Raw genomic sequence first — 20,677 nt, 5'->3', positions numbered from 1 at the left:
GACCTCTCCTTTCCAAATCTCCAGTGGGATGGCACTGAGGACTGAAGGTCTGGGGGGAGCAGGGAGTCAACTTCTGCTTCCTGCCAGTAACTGTGGGCACTTGCAAAGCTCTCCCTTAGTGCCAGACACTGCTCTGAGTGCTGCACACACATTCTCAATCTTCACAACCACCTCGGCAGGAAGGTATAATTATTACCTCCATTTTACAGGGAGGCATAGAGAGGTTCAGTGACTTGCCTAAGATCACTGTTTGTAAGTGGAAGAACTGGGGTTCAAACCCAGGAAACCCGCCTCTAGGAGCTACTCTGCCCCTGTTATTAATAACTATTATAAGCTAAGCCACCATTTGACTAGTACCTCCGGTGTGCCTGGGGCTCAGCTCCTCACAGCAAGGCTGGGACTTGGGCACTGATGGCCTGCACATTTCTCATTTCATAGATGAATAAATCCGGGCTTAGCAGGCGGCCTAGCGCGAGGCGACTTCACAACCTCACAGATGCTAGGTCCACCTAAATCCGAAGTGTCCATTCTACTCAGCCTCTTTGGGGGCGTCTTTGACTCCCTGTGTGACACTGGGAAAGCACATTTCTTTTCAGAGCCTCAGTTTCCCTATCGCTTAGGTCTTCTACTCCTGGCCTCCCTGCTCCAGCGAGTGCCAGAGTGGGTGGGGTTGCGGTGCTGTGGGAGTGAGGGTCTCAACTGCTCAGGACCTTTTCCTTCCCCCACCTTGTGCTCCCCCTCCCCCCACAACGTCCCTCGCAGAAGTTGCCGATCCGCTTTTGCTTTTTTTTTTTCTTTTTTTTTTCTCCAATGGTGAGTTGGGACGGAGAGCTGCTGGGTGCAGAAGGTCGTTGGGGCATCACCCAGAGGTCAGCTAGCCCGGGTAGAGAAGGCCCAGCTCAGATTTGGGGAAGGGCCCAAGGGCCCAGAAGCCACGTGCTCCGGGCAGTTCTGCTGGGAGCGGACCTTCCTCTGGGGAAAGAGAAGCGCCCAGATTTGAGGAGGGGGCGGGGAGGGGGAGCCTGAGGAGGCAGGTTCTGGACAGAAGGGATGGGGGTGGGGGGAGGTAGAGAGGACGCGGACAAAGGAGGCGGCCGGCAGCCCAGCTGTTTTGAAAAATGCTTCCTGTTTCTTTAAAGGCGCTGGTGGCTCGGGCGGCCGGGGCTGGGGAGGCGGCGGCGGCGGGAGCTGCCTCCTCTCCGGGCGGCGGCGCTGACTGATCTCGCGAACTGGGCTTCTGTGTAAACTGAGGCTAAACAAACACAGATGGAGCGCAGCGGGCGTTCTCCAGAAATGCTGGCAAGGCGGCAGCGACTTCAGATGACACTCTGAGCGCTCCGGGAACGGACAGCCCGGCGGCTTCGCGGAGCCGGCGGCGCAGCTGCCCCGGGCGAGGGGGAGAGAGGGAGGGAGGAGGGCGGGCGCGAGAAGGGGGAGAGCCCGAGACTCCCAGGCGCTGAGCGCGGCGGCGGCCCGGGCAGAGCCGGCGCGCAGCGTGCAGAGCGAGCGCGGCGGGCGCGCGGCCCGGGCAGCCCCACGCCCCTGTCTCTCGCGCTGCCCGCGCCATGAAGCACATCCCGGTTCTCGAGGACGGGCCGTGGAAGACCGTGTGCGTGAAGGAGCTGAACGGCCTCAAGAAGCTCAAGCGGAAAGGCAAGGAGCCGGCGCGGCGCGCGAACGGCTATAAAACTTTCCGATTGGACTTGGAAGCGCCCGAGCACGGCGCCACCGCCACCAACGGGCTGCGCGACAGGACCCAGAGGCTGCAGCCGGTCGCGGCCCCGGTGCCAGCCCCGGCGGCGCCGGCGGTTCCCTCAGGTGGGGGTGCGGACCCAGCCGGGGAGCGCCGGGGCGCCCGAGCGTCGGAGGTCTCGGACGCGCGGAAACGCGGCTTCGCCTTGGGCGCAGTGGGGCCGGGACTCCCCACGCCGCCGCCGCCGCCGCCGCCACCGCCGCCGGTTCCAGCGTCCCAGGGCCAAGTACCTGGGGGTCCCGAGGCGCAGCCTTTCCGGGAACCCGGCCTGCGTCCCCGCATCTTGCTGTGCGCACCGCCTGCACGCCCCACGCCGTCGGCGCCCCCTGCGCCCCCGGAGTCTTCAGTGCGCCCGGCGCCCCCCACGCGCCCCGGGGAAAGTTCTTACTCGTCAATTTCACACGTAATTTACAATAACCACCCGGATTCCTCCGCGTCGCCTAGGAAACGGCCGGGCGAAGCGACCACCGCCGCTTCGGAGATCAAAGCCCTGCAGCAGACCCGGAGGCTCCTAGCGAACGCCAGGGAGCGGACGCGGGTGCACACGATCAGCGCAGCCTTCGAGGCGCTCAGGAAGCAGGTACCAGCTCCCAGCCGCACACCCTCACTGCGCCCGAGGGATGGTTGCGGGAGTGGGTGGGTGAGTGGCGGGGGGATTTTCGGTCAGATGAAGGTGTGTGTGAGGCGCATATTGTTCCCGCCCGGTCGGCCCCAGGGCCCAGACACATTTGAGCCCTTCTAGGGCAGTAACCTTTGTCACAGCGTTGGTACGGATCTTAGCTTGCAAAGTGAGGGCAAAGGTTCGAGATCTCTGGCCAGGCACGCCCCGGTCCTTCCCCCAGCCCCCCAGGGTGACCCTGTCTGCGCGTCTGACTTCAGCCCTCATAGTTCATTTTTATGGCAGCGAGTTATTTGTCTCCCCGGGTCCCTTGGGCGCGGTGGGGAGTGGAGAGAGGGAATGTGGGAATCTGTCTCCAGCGAGGAAGAGTGGGGAAGACCCTTTCCCTTCGGGCATTTAGTGTGGTCTGGATCTTGGAAGGCCCAGATGCTGCGGAGGGGTGGACCTAGTTTTGCTAGCCCCTCTTCAGCCCCTACGTCCCAAAAGAGATACCCCTACACTCTGGCTGCTTCGGGGTTCTGCAACCTTTTCCCTGGTATCCTTAAGGATCTGGGTTACAAGCCTGCGTCCCCTCCCCAGGGGGCAGCCTCAGGAATTGGCTGCTGAGAGCCTTCCTAGGGGATGCCCTCCGCTGCTCCCTTTCACCTCACGGTGAAGCAGGTAGGTCTACTGAGGGGACCGGATGGTTAGGGGATCTTCAGAGCCTAGTTCTGAGGTGGGCCAGGGGCTTCTCAGTTTGGGGCTGGTGGGCACTGCCCTTACCAGCGTCCTCTGGGGGGATGAGTGACGAAGAACATTTGTTAGAGAATTACCCTTAGAGGAGAGGGGCAGTTTTGCAATTACACTTTAAACAAGACTGGGACTGCCCTGGGGTTCTAGACTTCTCATTTTCTTAGAAAGAAGGGAGATCTTAGAAGAGGGTAGTGAGTGCCCCCTGCCCCCAGCCCCACAGGGCATGGGGATGGATTAGGGGTGGATGGGACTGGTTTAGATGTTCAGGTTTTTTGCCTACTCTGTAGCCGATTTCTTGTGTGACTCCAAGAAAGTAACTCAGCCTCTCTCTTTAGCCAACAACAAAGCGTCTTAGAAAACATGATCTTCTTTCTGGATCCCAGTCTCTTCTTCCTCCTGCGGGCGGAGTAGACAGGGACATGTGTCCATCCATTGGAAGGGAATTGAGCTTCTGGGAGAAAAGAGGCTCTACGACTTGAGCCAAAGTGTCTTGCTTGGGCTTGGGTGAGATGCTTGGTCAGTGAGGTGGCCAGCCACACGGGTTGGGACCCTGGGCAGTGGGCCCGGTGGAACATTCAGGCTTATTCTTGGACAGCAGCTCTGTGTCTGAATGCCTGGGGAGGGTGGCAGCCTGTAGAGTGTCCTACAACCCACCCCAAGGATGGAAGGATGACAGAAGGGCAGAAAGATGCCTGTCCACTTGCTCCCCTTGCAACTAGGGAAACCTCCCAGACTGGGGAGGCCACGTGCCTAGAGCATCACAGCCGGTGAGTAGCAGGGCAGGGCTGTCATCTAGGTCCCTTTGGCTGCCAGTTCAAGGCCCCTTTTGCCTCGTTCATTTCTGAGAAAGTATTCATGGTCTCTGTGTACTCAACTACATCTCATTCACCCAGTGGCTTTAGCTTCTTTCAATAATATTCCATCTTGTTTGATCTTAACATCCTGGCAGGTTGAAGTAGCCCATTCAATGGAATGGAAAACTGAGGCCTGGAGAAGGAAGGAAGGAGACTTGTCCAAGATCACCTAGTGGGTAAAGGCAGATGACAGCAGTTTCTGGAATGACTGCCTGGCCAAATGCTTTCCACCGTGCCATCTTTGTATCAGTGTCAAGTTTATTAACAATCAGAAGCTGGTTAACACGTGGCTGAGTCAGAGATGAGATTATTTAAGTCCTGGTCCCTTTTTGCTTCTACCCTTCTTGTGGAGAAGTTCTACATAAAAAGGACAGATTCAGGGACATACCTATGGCTATGTCATGATCATTACACGTGCCTAAGAGCACACACAAATACACGGTCACAGAGGTGCCTGCTCCTGTTCGTTCTCTCCTTGCTCAGACCGTTCTGTCCCTTCCCCAGAATGCTGCTGGGCCATAGGGGGCATCTGCCTATTGTCTGGGAGGAAAGGAAATATGGCAAGGGCACTCGTGGTCTCAGAGCCAGGGGCTGAGGCCACACCCACCATGGCATCCATCTGATGGAGAAAGTCCTGTGTCCCGAAGGAGCTCCTTCCTCCTCTGGGCCTCAGTCCCCCACCTGTAAAAGGTGCACACATCCACATCCCAATCCAGATACTCCAGTCCACACAAGCTGTCGCTCTGGTTTGACTGTTTGAAATGGGCCCTTGGCAAAGGAGGGAAAGGAAGGAGGATGGCTTTGCCTGAAAGAAGGGCTTGGCCATCATAGCACCGAGATCAGTTCTGGGACTGTGGCTGTAATCTGGGGTCTTGTTTCCCTCAGCAGCTTCCTGGTATGGCTAAAAGAGCACTGGATGAGGAGTTCAGAGGCCTCCTCTGGGTTTGAATCATGCCTCTGCTGCATGCTTTCTGTGTGATCATGGAAAGTCACTTCCCCTCTCTGGGCTTTAGTGGCTAAAGCTGGAAAATGGTGATAAGGCTCCCCCCAACACCTCCCCATAGCTTCTTTGCAAAGAGCAAATGAAAAAACAAATGGGGCTGTAGGAGGAATGAACAATCCTTGAGCATTTATAGTGTCCTCAGTGCCAAGCAAAGCCTTGAGAAATAAGTGGAAATAAATATTCTATAATCATTTTATTTAAAATTTTTAATGTTTATTCATTTTTGAGAGAGAGAGAGAGAGAGACTGAGACAGAGACAGTGTGAGTGGGGGAGGGGCAGAGAGAGAGAGAGAGACACAGAATCTGAAGCAGGCTCCAGGCTCTGAGCTGTCAGCACAGAGCCTGATGTGGGGCTCAAACTCACGAACCACAGGATCATGACCTGAGCCGAAGTCAGACACTTAACCCACTGAGCCACCAGATACCCCTATAATCATTTTAATAACAATGATAGAAGCTACCATTTATCAGATGTTTGCTTTGGGTAGAGCACCAGGCTAAGCATATTATGTGTGTTAGTTCATTTAATGAAATAGGTATGTTATCCTCTCCTCATTTCACAGATCGTGAAACTGAGGTTCAGAGAGCTTATGTGAGTTGGCAGAGGTCGCAGCCTTTTGCCACCACGTGGGGCCTTGCGGGTTTTGTACTGCACATCTCCTTGGCGAACAGTCTTTAGATTTGTGTGTGTTGGTGCCTTCTTGGCATGGTGTAGGCACAGCCTGTGTAGCTGTGTTCCACTGTCACTGTAGGGCCGGGATTCAGATCAGAGTCAGTGAGTCACTCCAGTGCCCAGGCTTTTAAGAGCTCTGCTTCTCAGGCTTTTGAATGCCCCGGAGCTGTCCACCCTCAGCACCAGGAAGCCTCCTGTTTGGTCCAACGCACTCTGCTCTTAACCAGAAGGGGAAGTGGGGGCAGCTGCTTGGCCAAGGAAGTGCAGGTGGGGAGAGGCCCTCTGGTCTTGGTGGGGGTGTGTGTGGGGCAGATGGTCAGGCCACAGCACATGCCACCAGCCCAGCTGCGTAGGGCCCTCCCTGCCGCCTCATGTGAAGGCCATGTGTGCACAGCTGGGCCTGGCCCGTGTGCAGGGCTGCTCGGGGCCAGGTGGGAGGGGGTCAGAAGGAAAGCCTGGCCTTGCTGGGTGAGTGAGGGGAGAGGCCCGAGTTCTGGCCTCAGCCTCCTGGCAGAACACTGGGACATCTGGTGTGAGTGCAGATTTCCTCTCTCCCCTCAAAAGCCCCTCAGCCTCGATGGAGGAACGGTAACCTGACAGGGCCGAGGCCTGGGGTGGTGGTGAGGAGCCCTCAGGGCCTGCTGAGGTACCTCTTCATGAGCAGGGGGCCAAGCAAGTTGGGCCTGGGGCCCCTACCCTGCTGTCTCCCAGGGGATCCTCACCGAGTGAACTCAGGGTGGACCATGAGGGGGCATTGGGATGGTGCCCCCAGCCCTATACCTCCCTTAGCCCCTACCCCATAGGATGCCGGGGGCGTGACCCCACAGCAGCCAGTGCGTACCTCCTCAGGGAATGGGGGGCAGGCCAGCTTTGGGGACTCCATCCACATGGTTGAGGGGTGACAGAGGGCTTTACTCTGCCCCCTCATGACCACAGTCACCAGAGTGGCTGTTTATTGAGCCTCATTGCACTGGGTGAAGTGCCTTACCTGAGCCTGTTGCACATCTCTGCTGTCACCTTCCCATTTTACAGATGAGAACACTTACAGAGAAGTTAAGCGAGTGACCAGGACTTGTACCCAGGTCTGTCTTGCCCTGGGGTCATGGCTCTTAACTACTAAGAGCCAGGTTCTCAGGGTCCAGCCTCACGGCTGTGTGGAAAGGGGATTTTCGAGAACGTATTTCGGTAGAACTTGACAAGGACCTCGCACAGCCCTGCACCAAGTGGCTTCACCCCAGGCAGCCAGCACCCACTGAGCGATTAGAGAATAGTTTCAAATGCAGTCAGGGGCTCAGCTGTGTGCCATGACATGGTGATATTGGAGCTCGGTGGGTCCGGGAGTCCCGATGGGCTACCAGGAGGGAATCCTGGGCTGGGTCTGAAGAGGGGGAGGGCTTTGAGGACTTTCCCGCAAGGGCTGGTAGGTTCTGGACTTTGTTTCTCTGTAGCAACTTCCTATATTTGCCTGCTAGGCTCCCACTGTGAGGTAGTGGGTATTCTGATGATCATTTTGTTGGTGAGGAAACTGAGGTCCTTTACAGTTATGGAACTACCTAAGGTCACATTGGATGGCCAGGAATAGAGCCAGGTCCTCAGGCTCCCAGGCCACTGTCTCCCACCGTCTCCTGCTTTCCAGAGCCAGGAGAGAGTCTGGCTTGGGGTAGGTGGGATGGAATGTTTGCGGGGGCATAGGGGACCTTGTGAAAATCCCCACCCCTGGTCCTCTGAAGCTTGAAAATCCTGATGGGGTGAGCACGGGGCAGGTCCCTTACTTTGCTGGAAGTTGGGCAATCTGTCAGGAATTGAAGCCAAGTGACCTTGCTGTCTCCTGTGCCCTGTGTCCTCTGACCAGGGTCACAGACAGCTGCTGAGGGGTTCCCCTTCAGGTGGTGGGGTCGCTGGTAATGCACAAAGGCTAAGGTCCCATGGGATTATCAGTCCAGAACTCTCCATCCCCAGCTCAGAAGGGCAGGCTGCCGGTGCCCTGACCTTTGGCTATAAAGGCTCATCCAAATCCTCAAGCAGTTGCTTCCAGCTCATTGGAAGGAGCCCAGCTGAGGCATCAAATGCTTCTCTGTAAAGTGGAAGTGATCATTTCTACCTCACTTTTTAAACATAAATATAGGCATTGTATTAAAACCATAGATAAATAAAGTTTAAAGATAAATATAGGCACTGTATCAAAAATACCCTTAGTAGATCACAGTAAACAGCAAGAGGTGGCCCAGTCCCCACAATATGTGGAGTCCCCAGGCATTGTCATCCCCACTCTCCGGGTGAGGGAACTGAGGCTCAGAGAGGTGAAGGCACTTGTCCAGAGTCACACTACTGATAAGTGTCTGTGATTCAGACCAGCTATTTCCACCCTACCTCCACCTTCCAGAACTAGGACCTGCTGCTAGATTCTTACTTTGTAGGAGCCAGGCCAGGCCAGGGTGCTTCTGAACGAGGCTCTGGGGCTTAAAAATTCCAGGAGGGTCTGGAATTAACCAGTGGGCTGAGGAACACCTCCCTCCAGGGGAGGGGAGGAGGAGGAGGAGTGAGCTGTCCAAAAGGTGCCCTTGGTGTCCCATATATAGCCACCTGTGGTGGAGGGATCCTGGGGAGCTCAGTGGCCATGTACCTTCCGTGGGTACTAGATAGATAAGCTGCTGGCTTAGCTTAAGCTCTTAGCTGAGTGAACTGTGGTCCAATACGTCACTTTTCTGTTTCTTCATGTGCAGATGGGATAACCATCTTTATTTGGGGGAGGGTTTTAAAGGGGGGACAAACGGCCTGTGAATTGCTCCCATAGTACCAGATATACAACTAGAGCTTGATGGATAGTTTCCTTGTCAGATGTGGATTTTGAAAGAAGCAATGGGACAGAGTGACAAAACTGGCCCCAAGCCTGGCACAGGAGCCCCTAGGTTGGCCTTGACCTCATCTGTTGCTCTGTAATCCTGCAGTGACCCTGGATCCCCACATGCGGCTCCTTCCTGAGATCCCTACTCCCCACTGGCAGGAAAGCCCCCTCTGTTCAGGGGCCAAGAGCTCAGTGAGCTGGGTAACTCCCGGCGTGGCTCCTGGGTGAAAACAGCAGCAGGGACCTGTGTCACAGAGCTGCGCTCAGTGCCCGAGGGCCTCTGCCAGATAGGCACTCCCTCCTGGGGTGCAGAGGAGCCAGAGGTGCTGGGCTGGCTTTTGAGATCCCCCCCTCCCTGCCTCCCAGGATCCCTTCTGTCCCACAGACCTTGTTTATTTGTTCAGGCTGATAAAGCAGGATTCTCTGGACTCTGGCTGGGAACAGGCAAAGTGCATTGTTCTGCTGGCCTTTCTTGGCTTTTCTTGGATGGGTTTGGAGCCGCAGCCAGGGCTGGGCATGGGAGGTGGGAAGGGGGAGCGCACAGGAGTTGGCATGCTGTCACCAAGCGGGTCCTCCTTCAGTTTCCCAGCTTGGTGAGGGGCAACTCCTTGGCTGCTGGAGGATTTCAAAAGGAGACAGCAAACCTCGCCTCTGACGTGGGTGCCATTTCAGGACCCCAAGTAGTGGGGGAGCGGGGCGATGAGCTGGCATTGTGTCCTGGCTTCCGGCCTCTTGCTCCTCACCTGCTCTGGGGCCCCTCTTTGGAGACGTTCTGCAGTAATAACTCACCGACTCGTATCAGGCTTTCCTCTGTGGAATGTATCCGTCATCTCACTTAACCCTACCGTGCTGCAAGGGCAGTCCCGGGAGCATCTGAAGAGGAAACCCAGGCTTGGAAAGGTGATGTCACTCACCCTGGTGAGAGCTAGAGTCAGGAGTTGAACCCAGATGACCAAAAGGTACGTGTGCTTCAGCTCTACCCTCAATAGCTAATCTTCATCCTCCAAGAGAGGGAAGGGTTTTGAACCCATTTCTAAACATTCTGGAGACACCTGGGGAACATGGAGGTAGATCAGTCATTTATTTATTCATTCATTCCCTCATTCAACAAATGCCCTTGTTTATGGCCTTGGCCTGTGCTAGGTCCTGCAGACATGGCCCTTCCTCCAACGGCTCACAGGAAGACGGGCCATTAAATTAGTTGCGATGATTGTGAATTAAGGACAGTTGGGGGGCTACTAGAGCACTGTTAAGGGCAGGTGCCCCCTCCTGCACTCTGCCCCTTGCCCCCTGGCTTAGGGTTGGGTGGGGAAGGTCAGAGAGAGCTCCTGGGCAAGGTGAGGTTTCAAGTGAGATCAAAATAGATGATGCATTTAGAGTCCCCATCTGAGTGACTGTCTTCTTCATGCTTTCTCCATCTCTGCACCAGTGACAGTTTGGGCCAGGCAATTCTGTGTGGTGGGGGCCTTTTAGGCCCCTGTGCACTGTTTAGCAGCAACCCTGGCCTCTCCCCTGTGGGAGCCAGTTGCACCTCCCCTCCATTGCTCCCCAAGATGGACAGTTAGGCGTGTCTTGCAGACATTGCGAACAGTCCCCCGAGGGATGGAATCATCCCCTGTTGAGAACCATTGGCCCAGAACAGTGCCTGGCAGATGGGGGATACTCACCAAATACTTGCTGAATGGATGTGCTGGGGTGACCCAGTCTATGGCATGGGGTTGATCAGTACCAGCGGCGGTGGTAGGGATGGATGCTGGGTATAGATCCTGGAGAGCCAGAGGGCAGAGGAGACCAGAGCCCTGGTTGCTGGGTCAGCACGTTTCAGCCATTTAGGTGAACGGTGTGCATCAGAAGGGCAGTTGGCTGTACCGGTTAGCACCGATCACATGGGCCTTGTGGTATCGCCTGCACGTCACCGCGCAGAACTCAGCTGTAGTCTGCGTTGCCTTTTGCTCACACAGGACAATGTTAAAAAGGTAGAGGCTCCATCGCTTCATGCCGTACACACCCGTGTGCAATTAGTGAGTGTGTACTTGGCGATGAGTCACTGACAAGCATGTCTGGTTGGGGCTGTATTTATTGTGTACCTGTTGTATGCCCAGCAGCACTTAGGGTCCAGAGGGCATCAAGAAAAAGAGAAAAGAAAAAGAAAACCAAGCATATGTGTGCCCTCCCAGCTAAGCACTTGCGTTTGACCCAGGACCCTGGGTACCTAATTCCATTATGACATTGTAACATAACTCTTGAGCGTGAGTTCTCCGAAGCCAGGAATCAAGTTATTGTTCAGAGTTGGACCCCCAAATGCCCAGCAAAACAAGTGTCACTGCCTGAGTGAATGAATGGAACGTGGGAGCTGACAAATGTGTCCGTTCTCTCTGAGAGACTCCTTAGGGAGTGTGGGGGACAGAGCTCTGTCACGGCGGGAACTCATATGCTTCATTCCTATTGCCTCGTGGGCATGAGCTGAGCCTCAGTTTCTTCCACTACAAAGTGGGAATGTGGATGCCTCCCAGAGTTTGTGAGTGGATGAGTTGAGGTGTATGCGTGGAAAACAGCAGGTGCTTCGAAAATAAACTCTGCGTTAGGAGATTAGACAGGCAACCTCTGTTGCCCAGCCGTCCCCTCTCAGGCGGTGGGATGTCACTGTGAGGGGCCCCACGCCGGCCTGGCCGGGGTGCCCTGCTAGGCCTAGCTCAGCACAGAGACCCCCGGCAGCCCCTCCTGATGCCTTCTCAACCCACAGGTGCCGTGTTACTCATATGGGCAGAAGCTGTCCAAACTGGCCATCCTGAGGATTGCCTGTAACTACATCCTGTCCCTGGCGCGGCTGGCTGACCTTGACTACAGTGCCGACCACAGCAACCTCAGCTTCTCCGAGTGTGTGCAGCGCTGCACCCGCACCCTGCAGGCCGAGGGACGTGCCAAGAAGCGTAAGGTATGTGCCAGCCACTCGGGCAGCAGCCTCCGGAGGGGGGCGGGAGAGGTGGGAAGAGAAATCGGGGCACCTCACGCTCACCGAGGCTTCTAAGGGGGCCAGCGAGATCAGCCTCTTAGAGGTTTGCTGGGGGTTGCTCCGCCTTCGGAGCTCCTCACGCCCCTGGGATTATGGGGGTGACTCTACTGGTCATGGGCCTGGTGGGTACCTTGGACAGTCACCCTGGGCCTCTGGGCCTGGGTTTGCTCATTTGCTCACTTACTGCGGAAGATGGTGTGTCTGAAGCTCTTTCTGGTTTTATGTATTCTGGTGCTGGTTTGCTCATGCGGCCCCTAATAAATTTATATTAGAATGAGATCCTCTGAGCAGGGTGACAGCCCAGGAGAGCCTTTTGGCACGTTTTGGGAGTGTGACTTGGCCTGTGGATTACCTGAGGCCGTATATAAAGGCGGGTGATATTTGCAATTCATTTATTCATTGTGGAGAGATTTGCCGACCCCACCCACGTACAAAGCGTGCTGGGCAGGGGCTATAAAAGTGACAGACATGTGGCCCCAGGCCCCATGAAGCTCACAGCATGGTCAGAGTGACCCTTCTGCCAGTAGATATGGATGGTACAGGGTGGTCTCGGAGGTCTCTGCTGAGGGTCGTGGAAGGCCAGGCAGAGGAGGGACAGGTTACCTCTCCCGCCCAACGTGGTTTGAAAGGGCATCTTAGTGTAAGTGGTATTTGATCTGGGACCAGAAGGATAACCAAGAGTTCGCCAGGAAGATGAAACATGGAAGAGCATCCGAGACCAAGGGAACAGCCTGTACAGAGCTTGATGTGTTTAGAGAAATATGTGCAGGAGGAAAGGTGGTGGGCACAGCTGTGGTCCCTGAATGGCCTGTGCTTCCAGCCTTTCCATTTGGGGGTCAGTGCCAGGCAGTGCTGGGCAAAGCTGTGGCAACCCTCTGGATGCCTGTTCCTGGGAGGCTAGGGGAAGAGACACAGAGGGTGGGACCCAGGCTGTGTCCATGAGGAGGGTGGAAGCTGTGAGAGACGCCTGGCTCCCCTGGGCATCCAGGGATGGGGAAGGTGGGGGAACCCGGTGGCTGGCATCCTCCCTCCTTCCTGCTGCCTCCTTCTTCCTTCCTGACCTGCCTCTCCCTCTTGTCCCTGACATTCCTCCTCCGGCCCCCCTTTCCATCAGGCTCCTCTCTGGGTTCTCCCAGCGGCCTCTGGGCCCTGAGCCAGGGAGGCCCCCCCCCCCAGACTCTCCTGCCTCCACCAAGGAGGGCCAGGCACGTCCTCACCGCCAGCCACTGCTGCAGTAATTGTACGTTGCATTCCTGGGAGTGATTTAACATGGACCAATTAGATGAAATCCTCATCAAGTGGGTGAGAGAGGAAGCGCCACTGGCTGCTGGCAGGGCGGCTTTCCTCTGGAAAGTGACACGGGTAAATTAAGGGCGTGATTGATGGCTCCATGCAGGGCTCTGTGACAAAGGAGGTTTGTAAACTCTGGGTGAACTTCCCGTGGCATTCGGGCGGTCCCGAGGTGTGGATGGGCAGGGTGGTCAGGCGCCATTTACTCCAAATCCACCCCTCATCCCCTCACCTGCCCCCCAAAATCCCCCCATGCAGCAAGACAGTGCTGAGGCCCCCTCTCTTCCCTGTTTCTTGATTGGAGCAGACCACGTCCTGGGCTGGGGAGGACAGCAGGGGAGTGGGGTCAAGATGAGCCCCAGCAGAGATGAGCTTTTGGCTTCCCCTAAAATCACTTCAAATCTAAGACACCTTAGAGGCCATCTGGTCCAACTTCCCATTGTCCAGATTGGGAGACTGAGGTGGCAGACGGCAGTTCAGAGCAACAAAGAACCCTGAGTTCACAGTCACCTAACAGCTGTGTCTGTGTCATCTTGGACCCATTTCTTAACCTCTTCGAGCCTCAGTTCTCTCACTGATAAATGGGCACAGTGGGAGCATCATCAGTGATTTCTCAGGCCCTTTCCAGCCTGTGTGTCCATGCAGAGGTCTTGCCTCACCTCAGAAGGGCATGGGGCTGCTTGCAACCCACATCGCATCCTCCTAACTGTCCCCGGGCTGCTATCTCCCAAGGGCTATGCCTACACAGTCAGCTCTGCTGAGAGGACTTAGACGGATAGGGTCCTGGAGTTGCCGGGACATCTGAGGACTTCTCCAGCCCCAGCATTCTGCCCTGGCAGGTAGGGGGTTCACAGCACCACCCCATTTCTGTGATCTGTGCTTCCCTGCCTCTCTGTCACCAGGCAGGTGAGGTGAGTTCTGAGATGTCCTTCCTCAGGGATGGTCTCTAGTGACCTGCCCAGTGGCCCTGAGTGGCTGGGGCAGGCCACCTTTTTGTTAACCAGAATGAAGGAGACCGGTATCCCTGGAAATTCACTTGATCATTCACTCATTCATTCATTCATTCATTCACTCAGTGTTCATTGAGCATGTGCAGTGAGTTCCATCCACACTGAGACTTGACCCTCCATAGTCCCTGTACACAGAGTATATGGATTTGGGGCTCAGATCAAGCCTCTGTACCCGTCCCCTGTGGCCACTGAGGATTTGGGGATGGGGGTGAGCCAAGCTTAAATCCTAATGAGAGAGATAAAAAGTAAAGAAGGGAACAAACTAGAAAACATGTGCCAATGTAAGTGGCTCAAAGGAAGTCCTCTATAAACAGCTGCTGTGATGGCAGTGACCCTCACCGGTATGACTGATAGCATCTTTAGCCAGCTGTCCCACTTGATGGCTCCCTCACACAGTTCATGTGTCCCCAAGAGGCCGGGCGACCCCTTCTCAGGATGCCTCCTTGAGAGATTGTACACCGTGTCATCTGAGATCCCTTGTAGCGCTAATGAGCTGCCTTGCCCACCCGCCAGACCTGTGTTAAGAATGGGATTGAATCTGAATTCAGTGCTCCCCACCCCAAGTCCCAGGTGCATCCTTTTGCCTCACCTCAGCCCTTCCCTACCAGGGACCCACCAGACTTGACCGGTGGGTCTTCTGTCTCTGGTCCTCATGGGACACAACTCTGAGGTTTCGGAGCCTCGTTTGGAAGCCCCTGTTGTGCGGTGAGGCCTGTGTCAGCCGGTGAGGCCACCCAGCCCAGAGATGGTGGGGAGGAGTGGATGGGCCCTGGAGAACGCAGTTCTGACTCTGGCTGTAGCTGGAGATAATGCACGTTAAGCACCTGGCTTTGGGCCATGTTTCTGCAGCTCCTGTTTTTAAAGCAGCAACTCCTGGGAGCTTTGGAGGAGGAGGAGGAGGGGGAGGTGGAGGAGGAGGAGGAGGAGGAGGAAGAAGAGCAGCAAGACTGTTTCACACCTGGGCCGGGTGGGCCTTGCCAGACCTGCAGAATAGGAAAGGACCAATTTCCCACAATCGAGGACGCCCCTTACCAGCGCCTTTAACCTACTGAGTAATAATAATAATGGTAATAACGACAGCTACTAACACTGAAGGCATAGTTTAAATGCTAGTGCTAAATGGCCAGTAAGTCCGTGCCCTCAAGTTGCTTGCAGGCTATTTGGGGATGGGGAGAGAGAAAAACGTCATGATGCACCGAGTTAAGGGCTGTCCCAGAAGCCTGGGCAGCGGTTAGGGACCCCCAGGGCTGTGCCAGATGGAGGGAGGCTGGCTCTGCAAGACTGGAGGTTGCTCCTAACGCGTTGGGTGATCTGGGCCGGAGGAAGCCCTGAAGCTGATGCAGCTCCATCAGACTTATGTCATCCCTCTTTTCCTGCTGCTTTTTAGGCAGGGGAGGCTTTTCTTGGTGATGGCAGGTCCCAGGGTGACCTGCTCCTTTTCGGAAGAACATCTTGTGTGCAGACTTCTGTAGCTTTGGTGCTGGGGACAAGCGGAGGTGGTACGTTGGTTTTGGGTTGGGGGTCCATGGGAGCCAAGGGTGTTTCGAGGGGCCCTTTACTGACTGGCTGAGCCCAGAGCCTTATGTGGACTGTACCCAAGCCCCGGAGCATGTGGCCCAGTCTTAAGAGCTCCTGCTCTGGCTGGACCCAGCTGCTGGTGTGCCTGGCCTCCTGTGTCCCTAGAGTATCCGCCAAGGGGCACAGCCCTGGCTCCGTCCCCATTGCATGTACATAGTCATCTGCACTGGGGCCTCAGTGTCCACTTCTCTGAGGCGAGTTGTCACCAGAAGTGATTTCTGAGGCCCTTTCTGGTTGGGCTTTCTGAGCTGAGGTCACCTCAGCCCCTTTTTCTGTCTGAATGACTAAACGTGGTACTCTTGCTTTCCCTGTGCCCTGCATGGGCATCTTACACAGACCTGAAAGTTTCTCACAGGGACTGCTGGGTCTCCAGTGCATTGTGTCCCGGGAACACCGGTAACACCTGATGTTCTTAGAGCCTGGACTACGTGTCGGGCATGGTGCTTAGATCTTGTGATGATGTATCGACTCGTGACTCTTTCTGCCAAGCCTACGAGGGAGGTACTGATGCTGTCCCATTACACAGATAATGAAGCTGAGGTCCAGAGACCTAAGGAACTTGACCAAGGTCCCTTAGCCAGTCAGAGAGGGGTGCAGCGGCCCTACCCTCCCCTGTTCTGCCTCCCACATGGAAGTGGGTGTGTGAGAGGAGGTTCTATTTCCAAATCCTACCGGCCAAGTTACTGAGTTAAATACCATTTGCCTTCAAAGCCCATAGAGTCCATCTATGCTGGGAAAAAAGGGGGGTGGGTGGGAAACCACCATCAAATTCCCTTCTAGTCATAAAAATGGATGCAATTTATTTTTTCTGGCATTCCAATTACATAGACGTTTGTCGCCAGCTGTTTGCTCTAACAGAGTGTTCTCTCAGCTGCCGTTTCTCCTCTCACATTTGACATCATTAGTCCACAAGTCTGGCAGGGACTGGGATGGAGGGAGTCATTGGCTGGGGAGCCTCACAGGTGAGCTCAGAGCCAGCTTTCCCCGGAAGGAAGGCAGAAGTCGGCCCTCCGATGTTCCCCGGGTGGTCCCAGGGTGGGGTGGAGGCTGGCGCTGCTTTACTCTCTGCTTTCATGCACTCTTCACCCGCCTCCTGTCCCCTTTTCCAAATTGCTCTGCTCCTGACATGCACCCTTCTCCCCAGCATGCTGTCCACGAGTGAAAACTTGGAGTCTTGGGCACAGCGAGAAAGAACCAACCACTCATGGTCAGAAGGTCACAGAGACCTGGGAAGACCCCGCTGAGGCTCTAAAGGATCACCCTTGGGAATGTAGAGACCCTTCCGAGAACCCCCCTCCCATCCTCCTGCCAGCTGCTCTTTGAGCGAGGGTGTCCCTCTGGAAATCTCTGCAGAAGCTCAATGACCCTTGGTCCAAGACACTGGAGAAAGGGTGTCTGTGTAGGTTGGGGGAGGGGTAGGTTGAACCCTACAGTTCTCTTCAGTTCTCTCTGGTGCTGTTGTGTAACTTTAAGACATATGAAAGCAGAACAGGGAGACCTTCAGGAAGACTGTGAAGTAGGCCAAGAATAGTTTTGTGGGGGAGAGTCCTGACATGGGCAAGACCTAGCTGTGTGGCCTTAGGCATGTCACTTAACCTCTCTGATCCCCCATTCCCTCATCTATAAAGTGAGAGCCCACATGCCTTCCTTGCCACCTTGCTGGAAGGATTCAACAGGTTGCCATATGAGAAGGGGCTGGCATTTTCTCCGGGAGTGCCAGAAAGGAAATCTCCGGAATTTATAGCAGTAAGGTAACAACTTCATATGGAACCCCAGGAAGGACTATCTCTGGAAGGGGCGGTGCCTGGGGTGGACGAAAGACTGACCAACCAAAAGGCAGATAAGAATGAATAGTTCTGAATGGGGGACCCCTCCCCTCTCCAGCACTTCAGCCCAAACCCCTGGTGTCACACCCATAAGGTGAACATGCAGCCAACTCAGAAATCCCCTGGCTTTTCAAGTTCATGGACTCATACCAAAAAACATGCATAATGTTTGGTTGTGCACAAGTAATAGTGCTAATAAGCTGCCCCCTACGGTCATGCCGACCATGCAGTGAGTGCCCATTGTCTGCCAGGCACCTCACGTACGTTGTCTCTACCTCACGTTACACTAACCGCACAAGTTAGGACCTCCTTCCCCCTTGCACAGAGGGGAAACCGAGGCCAAGAGGAGGGCACTTGCCCAAGGCCACATGGCTAGCAAGCGGTCGAGCCGTTTCCAGCCTGTGTCTCTTTGGTTCCAAACTCCATGCCCTCCCTTCAACTCTGGAGGCCTGCCGGGCCCCCAGGCTCACCCACTGCCCATTGGGGTGGCCTGCGCCCAGAGGGCCCCCAGCAAATGCCGGGGGCAGCGCCTTGCCCCGAGCAGCAGCTCTTATGTAAGCGGCCGGGCCGCAGCACGTGGAGGCTGCATTTAGCTGCAGGGAGCCAATAGCCTGCCGGTGGTGGCGCTGGGGGTGGCGCGGGGTGGGGTAGGCTGGGGGTGTCATCAGCCCCGCGCACCCCCAGCGCTGCACCGCCAGCGAGGCTTGACACCGGGTTAAGTCGCCTGGCGGCCTCTGGCTGCAGCTGGGAGCACGCCTGGTTCCCATTCGGGGCGCTGTGGTTTTGATTAGCTGTTCTGCGAGGCGGGCCTGGTGGCGAGTCCATGGGAGCTTCGCTGGAACAGAGGGTCCCCCGCCCGGCCGCCGCGGCCCCCCCTCCTGGCAGCCCCAGACTCCAGATGTTCCGAGCGCTCGCTGGGAAGGCCTGCTGGCGCCACGGAGGGCAGAGGGCAGGGAAAGCACGCGAGCTGGAAGCCCAAGCACTCAGTCACCGCAGGCCTTGGCAGCCCGCCCAGCCCTCTGCTGGCACATTCCCCAGCTCTCCCCTGGCCATCTGTTCCCAAAAAACCCTTTCAGAGCCTCATCATCACTCAGGATACAACAGCGCGAGCAGCTGGTTTGGAGGCAGAAGGGAAAACCGTGCAAAAGGTCCTTTGTGAGAGAGGAAACTCACTTATGAATAACAGGGCTGGACGCCGTAAAAGTTGGCGGCTGGAATTCTTGTTTCTCAGGCGCCGCCGTTTTCTCTTGACTTTTTATCTCTGGTTTTTATTTTGTTTCCCCTCGTTTTCTTTTTATGTTGTTTCTTCCTCTTCTTACACCACTTATGACTTTTCTTCTTCCTCTAAGGTGCCTGAAGACCACCTAATTAGTTCTCCTGGATGCTGCCAGAATCCTTTCCTTCTCAAAACTGTTAGAGTTGGAGGGAGTTGGAAGTGACTGTTTTCATAAAACCTGGGGGGGGGGGTGGAGGGAGAGGGGGTAGGGAAGGACAGACGGGAAAGAAGGTACCTGGGAGGGCGCGCTATGGGCAAGGCCCAGGCCATCAATTCTCAGGTCTTGGACGAGAGGCACAAAGTCATAAACCCAGGCACAAAAGATGCCAGCAACGTCAGTGGGGCAGAGATAACGCAGAGACCCTCGTCGGCTCATCAGAGAGCAACGTGGAGATGCTTTGGGAGAACAGTGGCATTCATAAACACCCTTGTGCTTGGGCCCCTCAGCTGATTGCAGTATGACATGAAGCCTTTTTAAAGAACTGGCTGTCCCAGAAGCTTCTGGGAGATGTGTGCCTGGAATCTGGGCACCTCTTGGGAGCAGTCACCCTGTGGTCTGTCCGGAGGCCACGGGTGCTGGGGCAGGGCCGGCAGCTACGACACCAGCTTCCGGGAGGAAGCAAGATGGCAAGGCGTGGCCCACCTTCCTCATACCCCTTGGAGCACCGATGTGGAGCTGAGACTCAGGCCCCAGGCTGCCAGGTGGAGGTGGGAAGAGGGATACCTCCCAAGTGTCAGAGGGTGCTGATTTGATATGGGGGGGGGGGGGGACACAGGTCAGGGCCAAGGGACTGGGGTCTCCCCTTTCCTTTCTCAATTCCCTGCACCCCTTTCCCACTGTCTGCCCCCACACAGCCCTAGCAGACCCGGAAGCTCCGGAACCCCTCACCGCAGCAGTGGGAAAAGTCTGTTGTCCCGTGGCTGTGGGTGGCTGGCTTCTTACAAGCCAAGGACTGTGGGTGTTGGAGGGCATCCGTGTGTCTCATCTACACTGTACCCAGGCCCCTGCATTTCATTCCTTTGCCCTCCTTTTCTCTCTCCTCCCCTCCCAGTTTTAGTTGGAGAGAGGCAGCTCCAGAAGGACCAAATATTTATGTTTATCACAATTTCAGGGCCATTAATCTCACTGTCTGAAGGGCTCAGAGGGGGCTGAGATCTACCCTCCCTGCTTGGTGTCAGTGGGCAGGTGTCTGGGCCCTGGACTCTGAAGCCAGCCTCAGCTCTGCCCCGGGGCTGTGTGACTGGGTGGCCGTGTTCAAGTGTCCCGTCTGGAAGATGCCTAGCCTGCCTTCCGGATCTACTCAAGGATTGATGCACAAAGTACACGAAGCTGTTTCGTGAACTCCCTCCTCTCTCCCATGTCCTCTGCCTGAGAAATTGGTCTTTGTGGGGCCAAAGGCGCGGGGGGGGGGGGCGGGGGGCCGGGCAAGGAGGAATGACTGCTGGCCCCAGGCCCCTGGTTATAATGTAGAGTCAGCCCAATGACCAGAAGTTGCTTTCCAGCCCTGAGGCTTCCCTGCTCCCTGCTCAGCCTTGAACACTGTACCCAGCACAGCAGAAGCCCCGCATCAGAGGGGTGGCTGCAGGCCCCCCGTTCCTCGCCTGTCCTTGAACTGGTTCTCCCCTTTTATCTGCCCTAGCACACCAGAGAGCTGGTTCTAGGGGAAGATATCAATCCCTGCCTTCCTTGAGCTCCTAGTAAAAATATTTCTGGAGGGAGAAGTAGGGAGCCATTCCTTCCTTCAAGACTTTCCTGCCCTCCACCCAGAATTCACAGCCACCTGGGACCTGGCCCAGCTGCCCAACTGCTCCGGCTCTGTGGGCCCCCACCTGAGCCCCTCCTAGCAGCTCAGCCAGAAGCCAGGTCTGACCACTTCACTCCCTGCTCGGGACCCTCAGGGGCTCCCTACAGGCCAAGAGTAGAGGCCACACCCCCTCGTAGGTCACCTGACCCTCCCCCAAGTGACCTGGCTCCAGCCGGTCACTCCCTGTGTCCCAATTTACACTCTAGCAACAAGGAACTCCTCGCCCAAAGGGGCTATTTTTGGCCTCTGTGCTCATGTTGTTCCTTCTGCCTGGAATGCCCTTCTCCCCTGTCTGGCTGGCTAACTCCTGCTCATTCTGGAAGGCTCAGTTCCTCCTGGAAGACCTCCCTGACCCCTACCCCAGCCTCCTCCTCAGGGCCTCATAGCATGGCCACTCTAC

At 55.9% G+C, this 20,677-nt stretch overlaps 1 protein-coding gene across 1 annotated transcript in view; it reads left to right on the top strand.

Annotated features, from left to right (window-relative positions):
• The first annotated feature begins 1,093 nt into the window (after nt 1-1,093).
• ATOH8 (atonal bHLH transcription factor 8) overlaps nt 1,094-20,677 on the top strand; it is a 36,203-nt gene continuing 16,619 nt past the window's right edge. Inside the window, exons 1-2 of the mRNA XM_086700655.1 lie at nt 1,094-2,333; nt 11,223-11,414. Of these exons, the coding sequence (XP_086556781.1) occupies nt 1,566-2,333; nt 11,223-11,414 (960 nt within the window). The 5' untranslated portion in view covers nt 1,094-1,565. The remainder of the gene's footprint in view (nt 2,334-11,222; nt 11,415-20,677) is intronic.

The sequence above is a fragment of the Puma concolor genome, chromosome A3 (genome assembly GCF_028749965.1).
Source record: "Puma concolor isolate L17-30 chromosome A3, mPumCon1.1.hap2, whole genome shotgun sequence".
NCBI classification, from domain to species: Eukaryota; Metazoa; Chordata; class Mammalia; order Carnivora; family Felidae; genus Puma; species Puma concolor.
Note: the sequence above shows the minus strand (reverse complement) of the source record. Positions and strands in the feature narration are given on the sequence as shown.